The sequence below is a fragment of the Alosa alosa genome, chromosome 1, assembly GCF_017589495.1.
Source record: "Alosa alosa isolate M-15738 ecotype Scorff River chromosome 1, AALO_Geno_1.1, whole genome shotgun sequence".
NCBI classification, from domain to species: Eukaryota; Metazoa; Chordata; class Actinopteri; order Clupeiformes; family Clupeidae; genus Alosa; species Alosa alosa.
Window position 1 is genome coordinate 39,253,037 of NC_063189.1, and position 18,763 is coordinate 39,271,799.

An 18,763-nucleotide genomic window follows, 5' to 3' on the forward strand; every position below is an offset into this window, starting at 1 on the left:
TGCAACCAGTTAAATTTCTGGAAATCATCCATAGGCTGCCTTTTGCTATTTAACTGGTTTTGGTTCAATGCATGACGTGACGGGGCCTAGACCAGACCTAGGACCTAGACCATGTCAAATCCCATTCGCCCCCTCTTCTCTGGTATTTACGGCACATGCGTAATAGTTCGTCTGTGCTGTTCATTCGGTTACGCATCATACTGTATCGTACCGCTGGATGGACGAGCTCTCTCAGTTTTTGCTACTTAAATAAGACGTGGAGGCATTCAGCGGCCTATCTCTAACATATTTCTATCTGATTTTGTCTCCGAAAATTCAAAATCCCCCTCTGTTTAGTCTATTACAGACATAATGCTAGAGCTAGAGCTTTTCTACAATCAGTTGTCCTCCATCATGGAGGTTCTGGTGAGATCCGCTATAGCAGACATTGGCAAACTAATGGAGGACTATACAGCTTCGCTTTTAGAAACATCCCGATGTCAGAGTAAAAGTGAAGCTGTGAAGCCGTGCACATCTATACTGTCAGATCAGGGGGATACAGGAACACCTCGAAAGGAATGTACTGTTCTTGGTCAAAGACTTAAGGATAACATAAACTGCAGAAGTGACAGTGATCAGGTGGCAGCTCAACTCGATGGTGGACATAGTAAGTTTTCTCGGGAGGTCACACATAAACATATGGTTGCTGGTTCTCTCATACCAAACTATTAAGAATTAAGAATAGCTCATATTCCTCAGGTTTCTCACTCCATGCTCATTCTCCAGAAAACAAACAGAAGGATTACCCTGAACAGACCACTTTGCATCAGGACTGCAGAGTGTGGAATGACCAGCAATCTTCACAAGAAAACTATCCACAGCAAGAGATATATGTCAAAGAACATGTAAGCACTATCCCTGTCTCTGTGAAGGTTTTAGTGTTGCAGTTAATTACAGTAGCCATATGCAACTTACTTGTATGCCTACTGATACACAGAACACTCCCTGTCTAGGTAAGACACGAGTGATCAATGAGTGAACTGTGTGTTTTTGTGTATACATGTAGACCCATTTAACCCTGAAAGAAGAGCACAGAGAGCCTTTGTCATGCCAGATTAAAGAAGAGATGCAATTGAACCCAGTTCCTGGGTCAGAAGAGGGCTGGAGTGAAGGTAAGGATTAATGTAGTAATTATTTAATATTTAAATGTAAATATAGCCTGATGTTTAAATCAGTAATTGTTTTGGCACAGGTTCAGTAGCACAGGTAGTTGAAGAGTTGCAGGTTTTTGAAGTTTCATGCTGTTAAATTAGTCCTATTGGGATAATGGTACCTCTGGTGATATCACTTTCTAATGTTATCTTATGTTCTTACTTTATCTACTATGCAGAGCAACATCAGGTGTGCAGCATAAAGATGGAGAGGCCAAGTCCCTGTATTCAAAACTCACCAGCAGGGGACAGCATAGAGCCATATGGTCTCTTACTCACACAACATCACCTGAGTCCACTGCAGTCTATCCACCAGATGGAGACAGAGAGTCAAGGTCCTAACCCAGATTTGGCTACATTGGAACCAGACTTGTATATCGGTACCCTGGGTAGCACCTTGCCAGACCACTTCCCTCACCGCCTATCCTACTCCGACCATCCTCCAAATTACCCTCCCCTACCTACAGACCTTCATGTCTCTGGTGAGAGAGCAGCTCCAGGGCTTGGAGTCCCCGCTGGCCATGGTAGTGAAGTGGCAGTGGCACAGAAGCCAAGAAAATCATCCATGCTTGAGCGCTTCGCGTGTAAATACTGTGGACAGGGCTTTGCCTACCTCAGCCAACTGAAGCGGCACATGCCCAAGCACACCAAAGAGCGACCGTTCTGTTGCAGTCTCTGCGGCTTTCGCTTCACCCGGATGAGCCACCTGAAGAGGCACGAAAGGGCCCACACAGGTGACCGCCCGTATGCCTGCGAGGTGTGCGGCCGCAGCTTCATCCGCAAGAGCCACTTGGACCAGCATCTCAAAACACATCGTAGAACAGCACTGCAGTATTGTACACAATAGTGCATTGGCATGGAGACGAAAACTGTGTTGATGTGAGATGGAATTTTGAGTATTTACTGATGTGGAGAAAAAGATGTGCTGTAGTAGACCAATAAATAAACCTTTGCGTCAAAACTAATGAATGAATGTTGTTTTGTATCGTTTTCTAAACTCATCTCATCACCACCAGTAGTGATACATGTTTGCCACACACAAAGAATAGAGTATCTTTAATGGTCATTGTCACAGTACAACAAAAGTTAAGTGCCATCCTTAGTGCAAAGACTAATACTAAAAACAACAAATAAGATTAAGAGAAGAAACACATAAGACATCAATCACAGATCCACATTCAGTATTGCACAGAGCCCCAATTACAGAGACCTTCACCTGTTAGAAAAAAGGATTTCATGTTAAGTCAAAGATTAGCAGTGTGTTTAGGGCAGTGTAACAAAAATTGACCCTCAGAGTCTCTGCTGGGCCTTCTTCACCAGCACAGCGGTGTTTGCACCCAGGTCATCTGTCAAGTGGACTCCCAGGAAACGGAAGTCTGACACCATCTCCAGATAGTGCCTGTTTATGTTTAATGGCTGAATGGCAGTTCTTTTCCTCCTGAAATCCACAATGAGTTCCTTGCTCTTGGCTGTGTTGAGGAGCAATTGTTGTCTTTTCACCACAACTTTACCCGCTCCACCTCATCCACAAAACCTCAACCACCGGAGCTGTGCATTGGGGAGGTGAGCAAAGAAACACAATTTAGGGGTTGTGGATTCTGCCAGAAGAACCAAGAGTGTACCAATCAGAGTACTGTCATATTCACCTGTCTGATAATAATTTTAAATGCACAGAGAATTAATATCTTATACAGCAGGGTCCCTACTGTACTGTACACTGGCTACAGAATGAGTGCACCCACAACAATAACTTTCCTTGAAAGTCTCTCATCCAGGTTCTGGCCTAAACCTCCAGGCCACCAGGCTTTTTTCTAGCTTTACACAACTTGAGCCCTGCCCCTGGGAGCCTGTTTCTAACAATTCTCACTGTACACTTCACCCCAGCTGCCATTTGCTAAACACTGCATCTTTTTTGTTATTTTGATCATTTGTCATTTTCTGCAAATACATGCTCTAAATTACAATATTTTTATTTGGAATTTGGGAGAAATATGTTGTCAGTAGTTAATTTTACTGCTGTTATTAATTAATTTTACAACTGTTAATTTTACTCAAACACTATAAATAGTAATATTAGAGAAACTGATAATTGTGCAGTGGTCTCTTAATTTTTTCCAGAGCTGTATGTGCATGTGTAGTATTCATTATTGGTCTAAATGGCCTCTCATAAATTGCTAGTAGGCCTATATTAATATCAATGCTAATAGTTATTTTACATTTCTGTATAGAAGTACCAGACTAAATCTGAAATTAGAGAGTTTTATCTGAGAGTTTGACAGTATCTGACACTTTGCAGTTTGCACTTTGCTAATTTAGAACCATAGTTATTTTCATCTGCAGTGTAGATTGATTCCTTATGAACTATAGCGGACAAAATGCAAATTTGATATGTGGGATTGGATTGGTACAACTATATTGCTGTTCCTTGGCAGGCAGGGATGGGCAGTATTTAATACATTTATTTAAAAGTCGAATACAAAATATAAAATATTATTTTGTCATTTGTATTTGATTGGGATTATGGAAATGCCTTCATAATAGTAATACTTTAGTGTTTTTGTATTTTTAAAATAGGCTACACAGTTACACAAAACATTCTACAACCCCAAAACAGAAAAAGTTGGGACATTGTGTAAAATGCAAATAAAAACAGAATGTCATAATAATAAGTCTCGTAAACCCATATTTAGCAGCAAAAAGGACATAGACAACATATCAAATGTTGAAAAGGAAAATTTGGACTATTTCATGGAAGGTATATGTTAATTTTATATTTGATGCCAGCAAAATGTTTTAAAAAAAGTTGGGACGGGAGCATGTTTACCACTGTGCTGCTTCACCTCTTCATTTAACACAATTCTGTAAATGTTTATGAACTGAGGAGAACATTTGCTACAGTTTTGAGAATGAAATGTTGTCCCATTACCCCCCGATATAGGATTTCAGTCGCTCAACAGTATGGGGTATTCTTAGTCATGTTTTTCATTCCATTATGCACCTAATTTGACAAATCTGGACTGCAGACAGGCCATCCTAGTACCTGGACTCTTCCTCTATGGAGAAATACTATTTAAATATGTGCACTTTGTGCAGAATTCATTTTGGCATTGTTTTTCTGAAATATTCAAAATATTCCCTGAAAAAGGCATTGCCTGGATGGCAGTAAATGTTGCTCAAAACCTGTATACATCATTCAGAATTGATTGTGCTTTGCCAAATGTGCAAGATGCCCATGCTGTAGGCACGAATGCTCCTCCACATCGTCATAGATGTTGGGTTTGGAACTGAGCACTAAAACAAGTTGGATAGGTTGGATACTTGGATAGGCCCTCTCCTCTTTAGCCCTGATGAGTCCATGATTTCGAAAAAGAATGGCAAACTTTGATTGGTCTAACCACAGGACCTTTTTCCACGTTACCTGTCCATTTTAAAGCTCAGGCCCAGATAAGAGGGTGGTATTTTCTGGATCATGTCTCAATACAATTTTAGCTGTTACATTTTGGCTGCAGTTTTTGAATTGAGTATCAAACTGGGCATATAGACAATGGTTATTAGAGGTTTTCCTGAGCCGATGCAATGACGGATGGTCTGGAGACAGGTATGGTGTTGATGCAATGCCATCTGAGGTCCAAAAGACCACGACCATCCAATTTGTTTTTCAGCTATTTCCCCTGTTTGCAAAGCTTTTTCTGGATTCTCTGAATGTTTATGTTCATATTATGTCCTCTAGATGATGAACTCTAGCCTGACGAGCCAGACCCACATTAAAATGTAGGGTCTGGGCACTCACCGTTCGCAGTGCTCAGTCCGAGGGGCGGGATAATCGGTTGTCTTTCAAATTCCCTCTGCACGCAATAGGACAGTGCTGAGTCTCATGCGTTTCCCACCAGCGGAGCTAATTGGCTAGTTCAAACTTTTGCCAACTTAAAACAAGCTTAACTCGTGTCACACTGTTGGCCAACAGCAACATCCATCTTCTTTGTTTTCAAGTAGCAAGGAATTCACGCGGAACCATTGCAAGTCTGCTGTCATTATGTTAAGCCCGCCTAACGACTCTATATACGATTTGATTGGCCTGATAGAAGTTTAATTTTTCGAGCTCACAAGCCAACGGAGAGTTGCTAGACTAGCCCTGGAAGCAAATGTAATTTGCTGCCGCTAGGGTGCGTCTAGATTTCTAGGCTAGATGAACTCCCTAAATACGTCACAATTTCATGTTAAGAAGCATTAAAATGACATTGTTTCATCATTCATCATCATTTGTGCACACAGGTTTACACAGAGTACTGAATACCACTACATCTTTACTTCACCCTGCCTCTCTGGGATGCTCTTTTTCATACCCAATCGTGTTGCCAGTTACCCTAATTAGTTTTTGTTTTCTTTATCATTACACAACTTTTCCAGCATTTTGTTACCCCCATCCCAACTTTTTTTGAAACATGCTACTGGTATCAAATTCAAAATTAACATATATTCTCCATGAAATAGTCAAATTTGTCATTTTCAACATCTGATATGTTGTCTGTGTCCTTTTTGCAGCTAAATATGAGTTTAAGAGATTTGAAGATTATTAGGCCTACATTCTGTTTTTATTCACATTTTACACAACGTCCCAACTTTTTCTGTTTTGGGGTTGTAGTTTTGAATGAAACAGAACCTTATTGTATAAATGATTTTTTCTAATTGAATCATGTAAGGTAAGCGTATATGGGTGGGGGGGCGGTTTGATTAAACCACAACACCTGCAATTAAACAAATAGGCTTGGGTCTACATGTTTTTCTTTCAAACACAATGTTATGTGACGTTGAACAGACCTATTTTGCCACATCAATTAATTCATCCAACAGAATCATCTAAGATCAACGTGAAGCATCTAAGCACTGAACCAGTATAACGTAAAATGAACTCAGGTCTGTGTTAATGAATGTTAGGCTCTGATAGGGACAATCCTAATCCTACTCTTATCACAAGACTGCAGCAAGGAACTGCAACGTCAAATTACACTGTCTGGATGAGTAGGCTACGCACCACGCGCAGACGTCTGTGTATGCATTGTAGAGGAACGTAGGCCCACGCGTGGATTCGATAGGATGGCATCAAAACACTAACAGGATTACATTTGTCCGGACAGATTAAGTATGGACGACAGTTTACATTTTGCATAGCTGGGTTGTTCGAAGATCGAAGAATGCTGGAGGCCTAACCGAGTGGGATAAACGTTTTGGACTTGTCAGGTAGGCTATGGAGCAATTAACCTGCATCTTATAGGCTTTTTGATTAAGATATTGATGGTTGTTTGGAGAGGAAATCAGGCTACAGTCTTGTTGTTTTGAAATTCCTTTCATGAATTTAACTGCTTGGTGTTCATGGAACAGACTGTAGATTAGATTGGCCTAGGGTATAGGCTAATCTGGATTATCTAGCGCTTGACTAGGCGACTAGGCTATATAAACTAATACAGCCTTTTACATTACTTGTATAATGTAAAGTATAGGGTAGATATAGGCTGGTATAGGCTAGTTATAGGCTATGTATCTTGTTGTATTAAAAAAAAAACATAAATAAACAACATTCGGCAATATCCATCTGAAAAGGTCTATTTGTGTAGACTATGACATTATTTTCTCTCAACAGGTCTAGGATGGATTAGAACAGTCCGCATAATGTCATGCATAGACCAATGAAGCAATTCATCTTAAGAAATGTATGAGGAAGGAAGTTTCAAAACTTCAGGAAGAGACCGTTAAAGCATGGGGGAACAGTCTTATGCGATGCTATTACAATTGCCAAAAATCTCCTCGGTCTTAAGTTTTGTCTTTGTACTTTATTTAGTGTAGCCTATTTGTCAGTGTCGTAGAAGTCATGATATGTGCCACAGCTCAATAGTTACAGTAGAAAGAAAGCAAGACCTAGTATCGTTTTATTCGTAGGCATTTCCTGCAGTTGTTTCTACAAGGGACTCTGTACTACACATGCTAAATGTACTATGACATTCAAACCTGAAAGTGAAAAACAGAAAAAGGGGTTGCAGTAGTAGGCGTACCGTGAACACAGAGGGTGTAACGGTGTTGTAGCAGTCAATAACGTAACTAGATGCACCGCATAGCGGTACAACATACGACCGCCGCTCCGTCCTGTATCCTCTCCACGAAAATAAATCACGCTTGTCAATTTGTCTCCATCTCCTACTCCTACTCTTGCAACTTTTGTGTATGCTTGTATGTGTGTGTGTGTGTGCGTGTGAGTGTGCGTGCGTGTGAATGTGAGCGTGCCTGTGTGTGCATGTGCATGCGTGCCGATCTGTGCATGTGGATGCGTGTGTGTGTATGTCAATTTGTCTCCATCTCCTACAGCCTGACCGATATGGGATTTTGAAGGCCGATACCAATTTCGATATTGAGTTTTTCAAAAACTGAATTTTTAACGCACTGTAAAAATGTTCTCCCAAGGTTCTAATGGCATTATGTATTTGAATAGGCCTAACTATCGAGTTTCCTAATGAAAGAAGAGTAGAATAGAAAGAATAGTAATAATAAAAGAGGTCTTTGTTCTACCACATTGCCACAAACTACATGCGTAAAGACTCTCCAAAGAAGTAAGATCAGACCGGCGGTTCTAGGATTTTTCTGAGACAGGGGCCACATCATACACTGAGGGGCCAAGAACCAGTCAACATCCATGCACAAAAAATCCCTTGTTCAGTAAGGCAGTGGTGTAGGCCATGTGATATGCAGGACTATGCAGTATACCCACTTAAAAAGCATCACCATCTCAGTATACCCACTTAAAATAGGCAAGGATAGGTATTAACATTTGGGGTTGATCACAGTATACCCACTACAGCTAACTAGACTACACCGCAGCAGTAAGGTGCATATATTTCACCGGTCTCACCTTGTTCAAATACTTTTGCTATAAGACTAAAAAGCTGATATAAATCTTAACAAATTTCCCATTTATTTATAATGTGCATTGAAAACACAATATATAAAACTAAAAGACACTTCAGCGGAAATACATTGATATTTTAAACAGAAATCATATTTGTTCAATCATATTAATTTTTGTTCAATTGGACAAGTTTTACTTCAACTCTTCCTCGTTTTGTTGATAAGAGAAACCACTTTCACTGCCAGTTTGCATACATTTAAATAAACAAACACACACACACACACACACACACACACACACACACACACACACACACATAGCATGTGAGCAACAACTACATCATATTTACAGAAGGATTCCATGGACCAAATTTTCACCTCAACGAAGGAACCACTTTGACAGTTTATGACCGCAATGCTAGCTCTTCTAGCGGAGATCAAAATAAATCATCAATCATCTCTGAGAGAGAGTGTAAGGGTGTTTGTATGGTCATGTTTTTAAGCAGTTATTATAATAAGCTTAAAATAAAGTGATATTACATGGCTACGGATATTACAAACAATTTTTTTTTTTACCTAGTCAATAACGTAATAAACAACCAATAATAAAAAAAAGTAATGTTATTGGTTCAGAAATTACATTATTGGCAAGTTATTACATTATTGGTTTTATTACACTAGAATTATTACGTTATTGGTCGTTATTACGTTATTGGCTGTTATTACATTATTGGCTGCTAAAGAGGTTGAGCGGAACTTGTGAAAAACTGCTGCAATTTGCCTTACACTCCATTTGGAAACTCACAGGAACGCAGCAGCTGCTGTCAGCTGAGGAGGATGCTTGGGTGCGAATCAGGGTTGGGGCTGCGCTACAGGCTGACCTTTGTGTCAGGGCTACTGGAGTGCCTGTGTTTTGCTGGTGTGGTGTTTGGATGGGCCTCACTGGCCTTTGTCCTCAAAGCGGATGGCTACTTCAGTGACCTCTGTGTGAACAAGACAGAGTCCAACAGCACTCTTCTGAATACAGGTGCCTGCATTATTTACCTATATATAAAACTTAACCTGGGCTGTGTCCACAATTTGATGAGGGCTTGTTGTCTAAACATGATGCGGCTGTAGAATATACCGCTGATTATTTAACATTTTATGTATGCTCCTGTTTTTTTAACCTTTAAGTAATTATTTACTTCCACAAAACACACACAAATCTGCACAGATTGCAGTGGGCAAGATGAGCAGTTCTCCTTGGTCTTCACCATTGCTTCCTTCCTCAACAACTTTCTCACCTTGCCCAATGGCTTCATTTTTGACCGCTTTGGGACCCTAGCAACAAGATTTATGGGAATGTAAGTTTATTTAGAATTTCTACATGGGTGTGTCAGATAGTTAACCAGTGCTGCACATGAACATGGCTATAACTGAAAATGGAGAGTGTTGGGGTCATAGAGATTAACAGACGTTTGTGAAAGATAAGGGCCACCTACCATTCGTTGCATTATCTGCAGCTAATTTCTTCGAAATCACACTGAAAAAAGTAAGGACTTTTATTCTAGTTAGTGTAACTATTTGAAATGCCTGCAATTTCACATGTGGCCCGACACGGACCACAAAATAAACTAGTGCATATTCTACATAGCTTGTGTTGGGGCAATGCCAGGTGAAGTATATCTAAAATATTCCTTCAAAATGAATTTGAAGATGATCAAAAAAAGAAACACAAAAGTGTACCCCCAAAATAGGCATACTGCATACTGTCGTCTTAAGTTACTGCAGCTGTCCATAGTACTCCATAGTGGCAAAGCTGATGTAAACATTACCATTCTTTCTCCCAATGAAGGTTGCAGGTTAACGAAACAGAAATTTGCATGCTGTGAATCTATTATCCATTACCCTGCAAGGTCTTTTTACTTGTGAACTTTTCCCTACCTCACACAGAACCCTTTACACCACTGGGACCCTGTTGGTGGCGGCATCCAGTGCAGGTGAATCATTTGGATCGTGTGCAAAATAAAAGTCACTTTCCCATGTCAACAAATCTCACAGATCTCTATTTCTCTTTTCCCTTTCACACATTGTCTACTCTCTTTCGCTCTCTCTCTCTCTCTCTCACACACACACACACACACACACACACACACACACACACACACACACACACACACAGCACTGTCCACCTTGCTCTTCCCAGCTCTGTCCTTCATTGCTGTCGGTGGCATTTTGTTGCTCATAACAAATATGCAGGTATGAATTTTTGCTTCTGTTGCTTTACACTATTCATCTCTGTAACTGTGAATCAAACCTATTGCTATTCTGCTAAAAGCAACCTAACCCCCACCTCTCTGAACACATCTAGGTGGGGAACCTCTTTGGCACACATCGCTCTACCATCATCACCCTCTACAATGGTGCCTTTGATTCTTCCTCTGCCATCTTTTTTATTATCAAGGTACCTGCAGTTTGAACGTTTGAACTATAGTATAAATGCTACACATTTAACATCATGATGTAGAAACTCATTTCACTCATTTTCAACAAGTGTTGGCTACCCAAGAAGGTGAGAAGGTCCCTTCTTCCTGTGACCTAGCTTTACATTGTGCAAAACCAGGCACTCTGGGTTTGCATCAGCAATATCAGAGTCTGGGTAAAACAAAATGAGTTTGAAGGTCTAATTTAAAGAGTTGCTTTAAAGCATGAATGAGTTAATAGAAATTGTGGCATTCTAGGAATTACTGAGAAATTGGGGTTTTATTGATTTGAGATGGTCGTTTCCATCACCAAAATGTAAACAAAAACATTTTCTTGTTAATGTTGGTCATATGATTACTCTCATTCCATAAAGGTGCTGTTTGAAGGTGGGATTTCTCTGCGTCTCTCCTTCCTTGTCATTTCTGCATGCAGTGTCATCCATTTCCTTCGCACCATCTTTCTCATGCCCATAACACACATTCCTCATCCCATCCCAGAGGGCTACGCATATGGGTGAGAGAAACCATAACTTCCACACTAGCAGATGCAGTCAGCCACAGTGGGTGTAGTCTGAACACCATGCTGTACCCTACTTTAGATGTTCCCTTTGACTTGCGGTGAACTTGAATAATCAAACGATGCCCAAATCTATAATCCCTTTGTTTATGTTGAACTCATGTTAAAAAATAATAAGAACGATCAACCTATGTAATGAGCTGAGTGAACCCCTTTTCTCCTGTCCTGAGGAGTGAGTCAAGGGGGCAGCAGGGCAGACTAAAGCTCAAACTGATAGGTAAAACAAGACTGCTGAGACCAGACTGTTGTACCTATAGGTCTAGATTATCTCTGCAGGGCTTCATGGTTCCTACTGACCGTAGTATCACTGTGTTGATTGAACAGAGTCAGCTGTGGAAAGTCCAATAGCTACAATGTGGAGGAGTATGAGAGCTCCCGAGCAGTTGAGCAGTCAGGGGGAGCCAAGGGACAGAGGGAGATGGATGAACTTTCATCACAGCTAGAGGATGGACACCGGCCTCGGGACACTCCAGAGGAAGGTAGTGGTTGGCCATTATGGCTACCAGCTAGCTACAGTACATGTAAGAATGTGAATGGAAATGTATATACGGAAAGTACTGTCTCTTTTGTGTTGGCAGAACCAAGTTTCCGGTCCTGCTTCCTTTCCTGGTTCTTCTTTTGGCACCTGCTGTGGCTCTCTGTCATGCAGCTCCGCCACTACCTCTTCATTGGCACCTTGAACCCAATGCTCAACCGCCTGGCCAACCAAGACCCCACCCTGGGTGAGCAAAACATTATCCAATATGAATAAATATGCGAAATATGAATATTTCATGTGAAACAGCGCATGTTAAAGTGTGCCATCATGGACACTTAAATCACTGTGCCTCCAGACTCAGTGTCCTATTTGTCCCTATTTGTTTTCCAGTGAGTCAGTACACCAACGCCTTCGCCTTCACTCAGTTGTTTGGAGTTCTATGTGCTCCTTGGAATGGCCTCCTCATGGATAGACACAAGGGCAAGCCATTGCCATCAGGTGAGCATTAAACCTACATGTACTGCATAAATCAATAGATTAAAAGGTAGATACATCTTGATATGGCTAAAGGCGAAGTCTTCAAGGCTAAACACACACCAAGCTGATGTTTAGGTGGTGAATATACTGTAGCATCATAACATTCGCCTCAGCTAACCCTCTTCTTCCTGTGTTTTTTTCCCTGCAGGAATGACGGATAGGGAGGCCGACCTTCGCTCCGCTGTCCTCTCCCTCTTCCTCACCTCCCTCCAGTGCCTGCTGTTCTCTATCTGTGCCACGTCCCCTCTCCTCCCTCTCCAGTACCTCACCTTCATTCTGCAGGTCGTCAACCGATCCTTCCTGTATGGTGGAAATGCCGCCTTTATCAGTATCGCGTGAGTAATTAAGTATAGTGGTGCCTCACTTTTCCACATCTCTCTGAATGGAACAGTCGGCTCAAAATGCAAACTCAGCATGCATGGTTCACAGTCACACTACACTTCAATTGTAAACATGTCAGCAGATACACAATTATTTCTGTATTTTGCTCCAAGGGGAACTGAGTGACCTTTGTTATACTTCAGGGCCCAGTCTCCCGATAACAACGAAGACACAGTCTTACGAGGTTTTTCTACGATTCATCTTACGATCGTTCGTTTAGTTTTTCCGACTGTTTCCCGAACATGGTCGTAGCGTGAACATGCGTGCACTGCTCTTAAGATGCTCTTAAGGGGAGCTGTCCATGTTAATATTCTGAAATATCCTCTAATTTGATGGTGATGTCAGGTGACTGCACGCCACAGCTATAGGCCTACCGTTTAAACTTCGGATCTACACATTAATTCACATCAATACGAAAATAGGAAAACTTTGACATCCGCATGTAAGCTTCCCAAGTAGGCTTTATACCACACACAGACATAATAATTATTTAAGATTAGATTGTTGCACCGTTTATGTCTGTGTCACTTAAGAAGAAAGAGGTCGAGTAAGAAAATCAGAGAATGTGTTAAATAACATATAAGATTTTGACGCAGCACAGACTAATCCACAGGTTCCTTTCTCTGCTTTTACCTCATAGGCCTAATAAAAGATAGATAGATAGATAGATAGATAGATAGATACTTTATTGACTTCAAGATATAGATTATAGAAAATATATAAGATTATAAAAAATATAGCCTTCACTTAGCAAAGATAATGGCAAACTATTCTGGCAACGTCTTGTTTCATAACTTGATTGCATTTTTGTCCGCTTTTAATCACATTATTATGACCAATAAATGTATGCTATTTTGCACACTAAAATCTGATTCATCACAAGTAAATACAATAAAGAATGGGAACATCAGTTGGTTAACGTATTCTAAGTTGTAATTCCTCTGTATGTCCTGTTGGTGACCTCAGTGAGAAGTACCTGTTAAGACGCTCAGCCTGTAACGAGAACTCTGGAGCACTAGATCTACAAGTGTTTTCACGACGCGCTTAAGCTACGATGGTTTCGGGAAACAGTCGGCAAATATTAAGACGTTCGTAAAAGGGACTTTACGGTGCTCTTGGGCTTACGATGCTTTCGGGGAACTGGGCCCAGATCAACATGACCTTAATTACCCACAGGTTCCCAGGCCAACATTTTGGGAAGTTGTATGGCTTGGTGATGTCACTATCTGCTGTAGTGTCGCTACTTCAGTACCCCTGCTTCGCCCTGGTTAAAGCACTAGATGGGGATCCATTATATGTAAGTGTTATGCTTTTCTACAATGTATACAGATGTAGAATGTCATTAATGCATTTTAGAGAAAAAAAGAATGAATACATGTTATACTAAATGGATTTTAAAGATAGGAACTGTGAGCAGATGTTGTTTAGAGAAGCAGGTTGTTGTTTAGTTGCATGTTTCCAAGTAGGGTTGAGCAAATCTTCTCAAGGTAGAGAAGGTTTGACCTCCACATAGGTCAAATCTCTTTCTCTATTCAAACATGTCTGCCTTAAATCAATTAGTTACAGACCTCAGTATCTTTCAGCCACATTGCTTGATAACAGCCCTTTTCACCCTTTTACTCTCTCTCTCCTTTTCTTTATTTCTTTCTCTCTCTTTCTTTCTCTCTTTCTTTCTTTCTTTCTTTCTCTCTCTCTCTGACCCTCCCACCTCCCTCTCTCCAGGTCAACATTGCCTTGACTCTCCTCACTTTACTGGCTTTTATCCATCCCCTGTACATCTACATCCACTGCAGGAGACTGGCAAATGAGAGAGAGACATTCTCGGACATTCCTTTGAGGGAGGCCAGTCTCTAGAGGGGATTCAAATCCTGGTAGTCTGACCAGCTCAAACCAGCTGTGAGAGTTTTTGGTCTAAAATCAGCAAGCTACTACCTAAAAGGCAAAATTTGCATACTGATAAAGCATTGATGAAAGCATGCTAGCTGGTGTCCTCTTGGTAATATAGTTGGCAATGCCAAGCTGTGTTAGCTTGTCTTACATTTTTGCAGGTACCACATCTACATGGTAAGCAAGCCTAAGGGACAAGTAGGAACAACGGCCTAGTTATCTGTACTTCACATAAGCATATAACATCAAAATGAATCTGAAGATGATACTAAAATTAGTTGCCTATAAAATGTACACAAGAATGCAATACATTCCAGCATGCTGTTGTATTCAATATGTGAATACGAAAAAAAATCATTTTAGCATAGTTTTTTTAACAGCTGTTCTCAATTGTTTTGTTTTTATATATATATATATATTAGTATTTTCAATTATCTTTTAGAATTGTGCTGGTTACATGTGTCTCAGGTCTGTCAAGCATATTTGAATGCAAATTGGCTATAGGCTGCTGCTGCACCGCATATTAAAGCTGATTTTCTGTTATATTGCCAATCTGGACTTCACCTGTGTTACATTTGTACAAAACCAAACAAAATTAATAAAAAATATGTAAAATACAGAAACCTTGTCATTATATTAACATTAAACTGATTTCACTTCAGATGTTAGCATTATAATGTCAGTGTATTTTTCTGTACTCCATGTATTTACATGACTATAAAGTTTAATTGTAATTTTGCTTATTTACAATCTAAAAGGAGTTAGCATTTGATAATTGAAACATAAGTGTAACGGAGTTTCGGGCATTCATAGTTGTGAACTCTTTACCAGTGGAGACATACTTCAACCCTGGAGGTTAGACCCTTTAACTACCACTAGAGGGAAGCCAACACACCCGAGAAGCAGATTCTAAATAGCAAGATATTTCATGAGGAGCCACTTCAGGGAACCCAGATCGCACGATCGCAGGGGGGAGGTTTCAGGTACATTTTTAGCATTTTTGAGCATTCTTGAGCTGCAAATGTTTGAAATGTGTAAGTTTGAAAAGGCTCATGGGTAAAATATGTACACACTCTGGAAAAATCCTTATCTAGAGTTTTAGACCATGTCTAACCACGACGTGACTCATAGTCATACAACATATCATTTTGAGTAAAAAAAACTTACCTTTGCCTTTTTTTGGATTTTCCATGGGGTTTCCATGTAGGGTATGTAACATTGTAACATTGAAGTAATTAGCACTTTTGACTGAGAGGGACCTGATTGAGTGTTTAGAAATAAATTACCCACAATGTCAAATAAAATAAAAAATCACAAAAATGGAAGCTAAAATGTAATGGAAAACTCAAAGAAATCACTCCGCCCCCCCGAACCGCAAAAAAAGCAGTTTCTCCTAAATAACTACCTGAACCGTGGCACTGAGGATGAAAATTCTTTTATGGTATGTTGGTCTCAAGGGCCCACATCAATCTGGCCCATAATCACTCATTTGTGATTTGCACCCCCCCGGTAAAAATAAATAAAATGCAATATTATTCTGCTTTAATCGCCCCTATCTTCAGTTAAGATGTTCAGAACTGCACCAAATTTTATGTGTATGATTGACCTGGCATTCTCTGGGGGTATGCCAAGTTTCGTAGAATTTCATCCATGGGGGGGGGGGTCTAAATAAATTAAGTTATGTGTACATTTAGTGACTGTACACTCATTGGCCTGTAGATGGCGGTGCACACATATACACATGCACACACACACAAGGCACCCACATACTATCGGTATTAGAACGGCCGATACATAATTACAAATTCAGTAGGATTAAAAGAAAGCCAAAATAAATATTCATCATCATCATCATGGCTGCATTTCCAGTATTGGCGATAAGTAGTCGTTTGTCCACTAGATGGCGCATCGTTGCAGTGAGACGTAATTTTGTTGGAAGTTAAAAGTGGGTTGGAAAAACAATGGACGCTTCCTACAAGGACTGTAATTTACAGCAGAGAACGTCTAATAAGGATAGGATGATGTTCACATGAAATGTAATTCCCATTTCTTCTTTAAGCCGAAATATCGGACATGCTTGGTTTTTACTGCAGGTACGCTATCAATAAGGACCTAGGTAATGTTACCGTTAGCGTTGGTTGAGTGATGGAGGCCAATTTGATTGATTGCATTTGTAGAAAACTATAAATGCGGTTATCAAGCAAATTGATAGCAGCACTGTAATTGTATCTTTCGACTGTCATTTGTTGCACGTGCTACAAAAATCATTCTGTGCAATGGAAGATTTACCAACGTTACACCGGTCTGATACAGTTTTGCCTATACATGCGTGAGACTGAGACGCCTGTTTATTTTGTTTTAAGTGCGTGCAGGGTGTGAGAAGGGAATCGATGTGCTTTGATTCCAGCTTGGTAGTTGTAGTCTGTGAAATTAAAGCACGTGTGTGTGAAGTATCCAAACAATGACACCTTCATTTCATTATGGCTGCTTTAGCAACACCTTATGCTACTAGGTAGTGGGTCCCATTTAGAAGTGGCTACTTCATTCGCGCTTTCCTTGACTCATGGAGCTGCGTGAATTTTATTACAACTTTTCGCCACGATATGGCAGTTTAAGTCCGCTTGATACTGTAAGGTGTAAGCCATTGGTTTCCAAAGGAGAGTTTATTTGTGTCGCCAGCATAGCCTATTGACAATTTATGTTGTAAATAGGCCTACCTTATACCTCCCTGATGCATTTTTGCATTTAGAATAGCCAGAGCGTGGATATCTCAATCGGAAAATTAAACAATATCGGGTGCCTATGGACTAGGCTGGGTGAACCCAACCTGATCTGCCCGCTATTTATTTTTTGATTTCTTAAAAGATTGAGCTTGGTCTGGTGAAAGCTCTTTGCACGAACAATAACGGACAACAGCTCTTCAACTTTGGCCCGTTAAAATGTGTATGAACAGTCTAGCGACGCATTTCATCAAGGCCCATTTGGACATGTCAGTTATTTGCACCACTGGTTAGATGTAAAACAGCATTTCGTTTCAGACTACTGTTACTTAATTTGTGCATTAACAATAACGTTTCAGACTACTGTTACTTAATTTGTGCATTGACAATAAAGATGACTAAAATCTTATGTAGAAGAAGAAACATTCACAAAAAATCCATCCATCCAAAAATGACCTTTGTTTTTGATAGCTGTTGAAAACGGCATGGAACTGACAGAGATGTTTTTGTTTATAAATAAATAAATACCTTTTGCTTTTCCCAAATACAATGTAGCCTACGCTATGCGGTACACCTAGTTATTATCATTCTATTGCTAACCTTTGAGATTACATTTCTTTTTTCAGTATTACATCAGTATGTAAGCATTATTGGCTAAATTTAGGCTAGATTAATGTCACTGCTGCATTAATGTAAATCACAGTATACTGTAATAAATGAATTTATGTAAATATATAAATGTAAATGTAAATTAATTTGCCCAAAACTTGTCCTTTAAAGATCTAATATGTGCAAAAATATAAATAAAATTGTGTGTAACATGTTCATGACAGTCAATATGACATTGTCACATACATTCATATCCTGCAATTCATTCAGTTATAGGCCTACAAGGATACAAGGATACAAGGAAGTTTGTTGTCACATGCATATAGTTACTGGAAGTAAGAAATGCAGTGAAATTATGTCTGATGTCAGCCTATTTGTGCATTTATGGGGGTAAAAGTGCAGTAGAAGAGGGGTTTAGTAGATTAAGTGGCACGGGCTGCATAAGAAAGGTGGGGAGGATTGGGATTGGGGGTGGGGGCACCAACAAGGAGCACCTAAGAGCAACAGGGGCAAGGAAAAACTCCCTTACCAAGGAAGAAACCTTGGGCAGATCCACGGCTCAAGGGGCTAACCCAACTGCCAGGGGTCTTGGTGTGTGTGTTGGGGGATGACAGGGGAGATGGGATAGTGTGCTGTGTATGTGGGGAGGGGCAGTGTGCAATATGTGTGTTGGAGAAGCTTCCTCATGAGACAATGTGCTGTGTATGGGGCAGTGTACTGCAAGTATGATGAAGGGACTTACTATTGCAAGCAGAGTACTGTATGTATGATGTATGTGAGTGATGACAGTGAAGATGTGTGTGTGTGCGGAGGGGAGTGGAGCAGTGACTGTGTGTGTGTGTGTGGGTAGGTGGGGGCAGTGTGCTGTAAGTATGTAGAGGATGTGTGTTGGAGAAGATCCTGAAGACAATGTGCTGTGTATGTAGGGAGGGGGGGCAGTGTGCAGCAAGTATGTAGAGGAGGCTTACTATAGCAAGCAGTGTGCTGTATGTATGTGAGGTGATGACAGTGATGATGTAAGTGTG

General features: G+C 40.4%; 2 protein-coding genes across 3 annotated transcripts; both read left to right on the forward strand.

Moving 5' to 3' along the window:
• The first annotated feature begins 201 nt into the window (after positions 1–201).
• On the forward strand, positions 202–2,155 carry LOC125303540 (zinc finger protein 768-like). 2 transcript variants are annotated; one of them, XM_048257333.1, is made up of 4 exons: positions 202–646; positions 739–884; positions 1,046–1,151; positions 1,370–2,155. In XM_048257333.1, the coding sequence occupies exons 1-4, from the start codon at positions 352–354 to the stop codon at positions 2,035–2,037; spliced, it is 1,215 nt and encodes a 404-aa protein (XP_048113290.1). In that variant the 5' UTR covers positions 202–351; the 3' UTR covers positions 2,038–2,155. The 2 variants fall into 2 exon arrangements, with proteins under 2 accessions (XP_048113290.1, XP_048113300.1); XM_048257343.1 differs by having other exon boundaries at positions 766–884.
• A 4,037-nt stretch (positions 2,156–6,192) lies between these two features.
• On the forward strand, positions 6,193–15,045 carry slc43a3a (solute carrier family 43 member 3a). The gene is made up of 13 exons (XM_048264415.1): positions 6,193–6,428; positions 8,892–9,111; positions 9,301–9,430; positions 10,020–10,066; positions 10,249–10,325; positions 10,438–10,530; positions 10,924–11,063; positions 11,451–11,605; positions 11,705–11,848; positions 11,995–12,102; positions 12,290–12,476; positions 13,699–13,819; positions 14,245–15,045. Exons 2-13 carry the CDS (start codon positions 8,922–8,924, stop codon positions 14,374–14,376), a joined length of 1,524 nt encoding a protein of 507 aa, XP_048120372.1. The 5' UTR covers positions 6,193–6,428; positions 8,892–8,921; the 3' UTR covers positions 14,377–15,045.
• Positions 15,046–18,763: the final 3,718 nt, after the last annotated feature.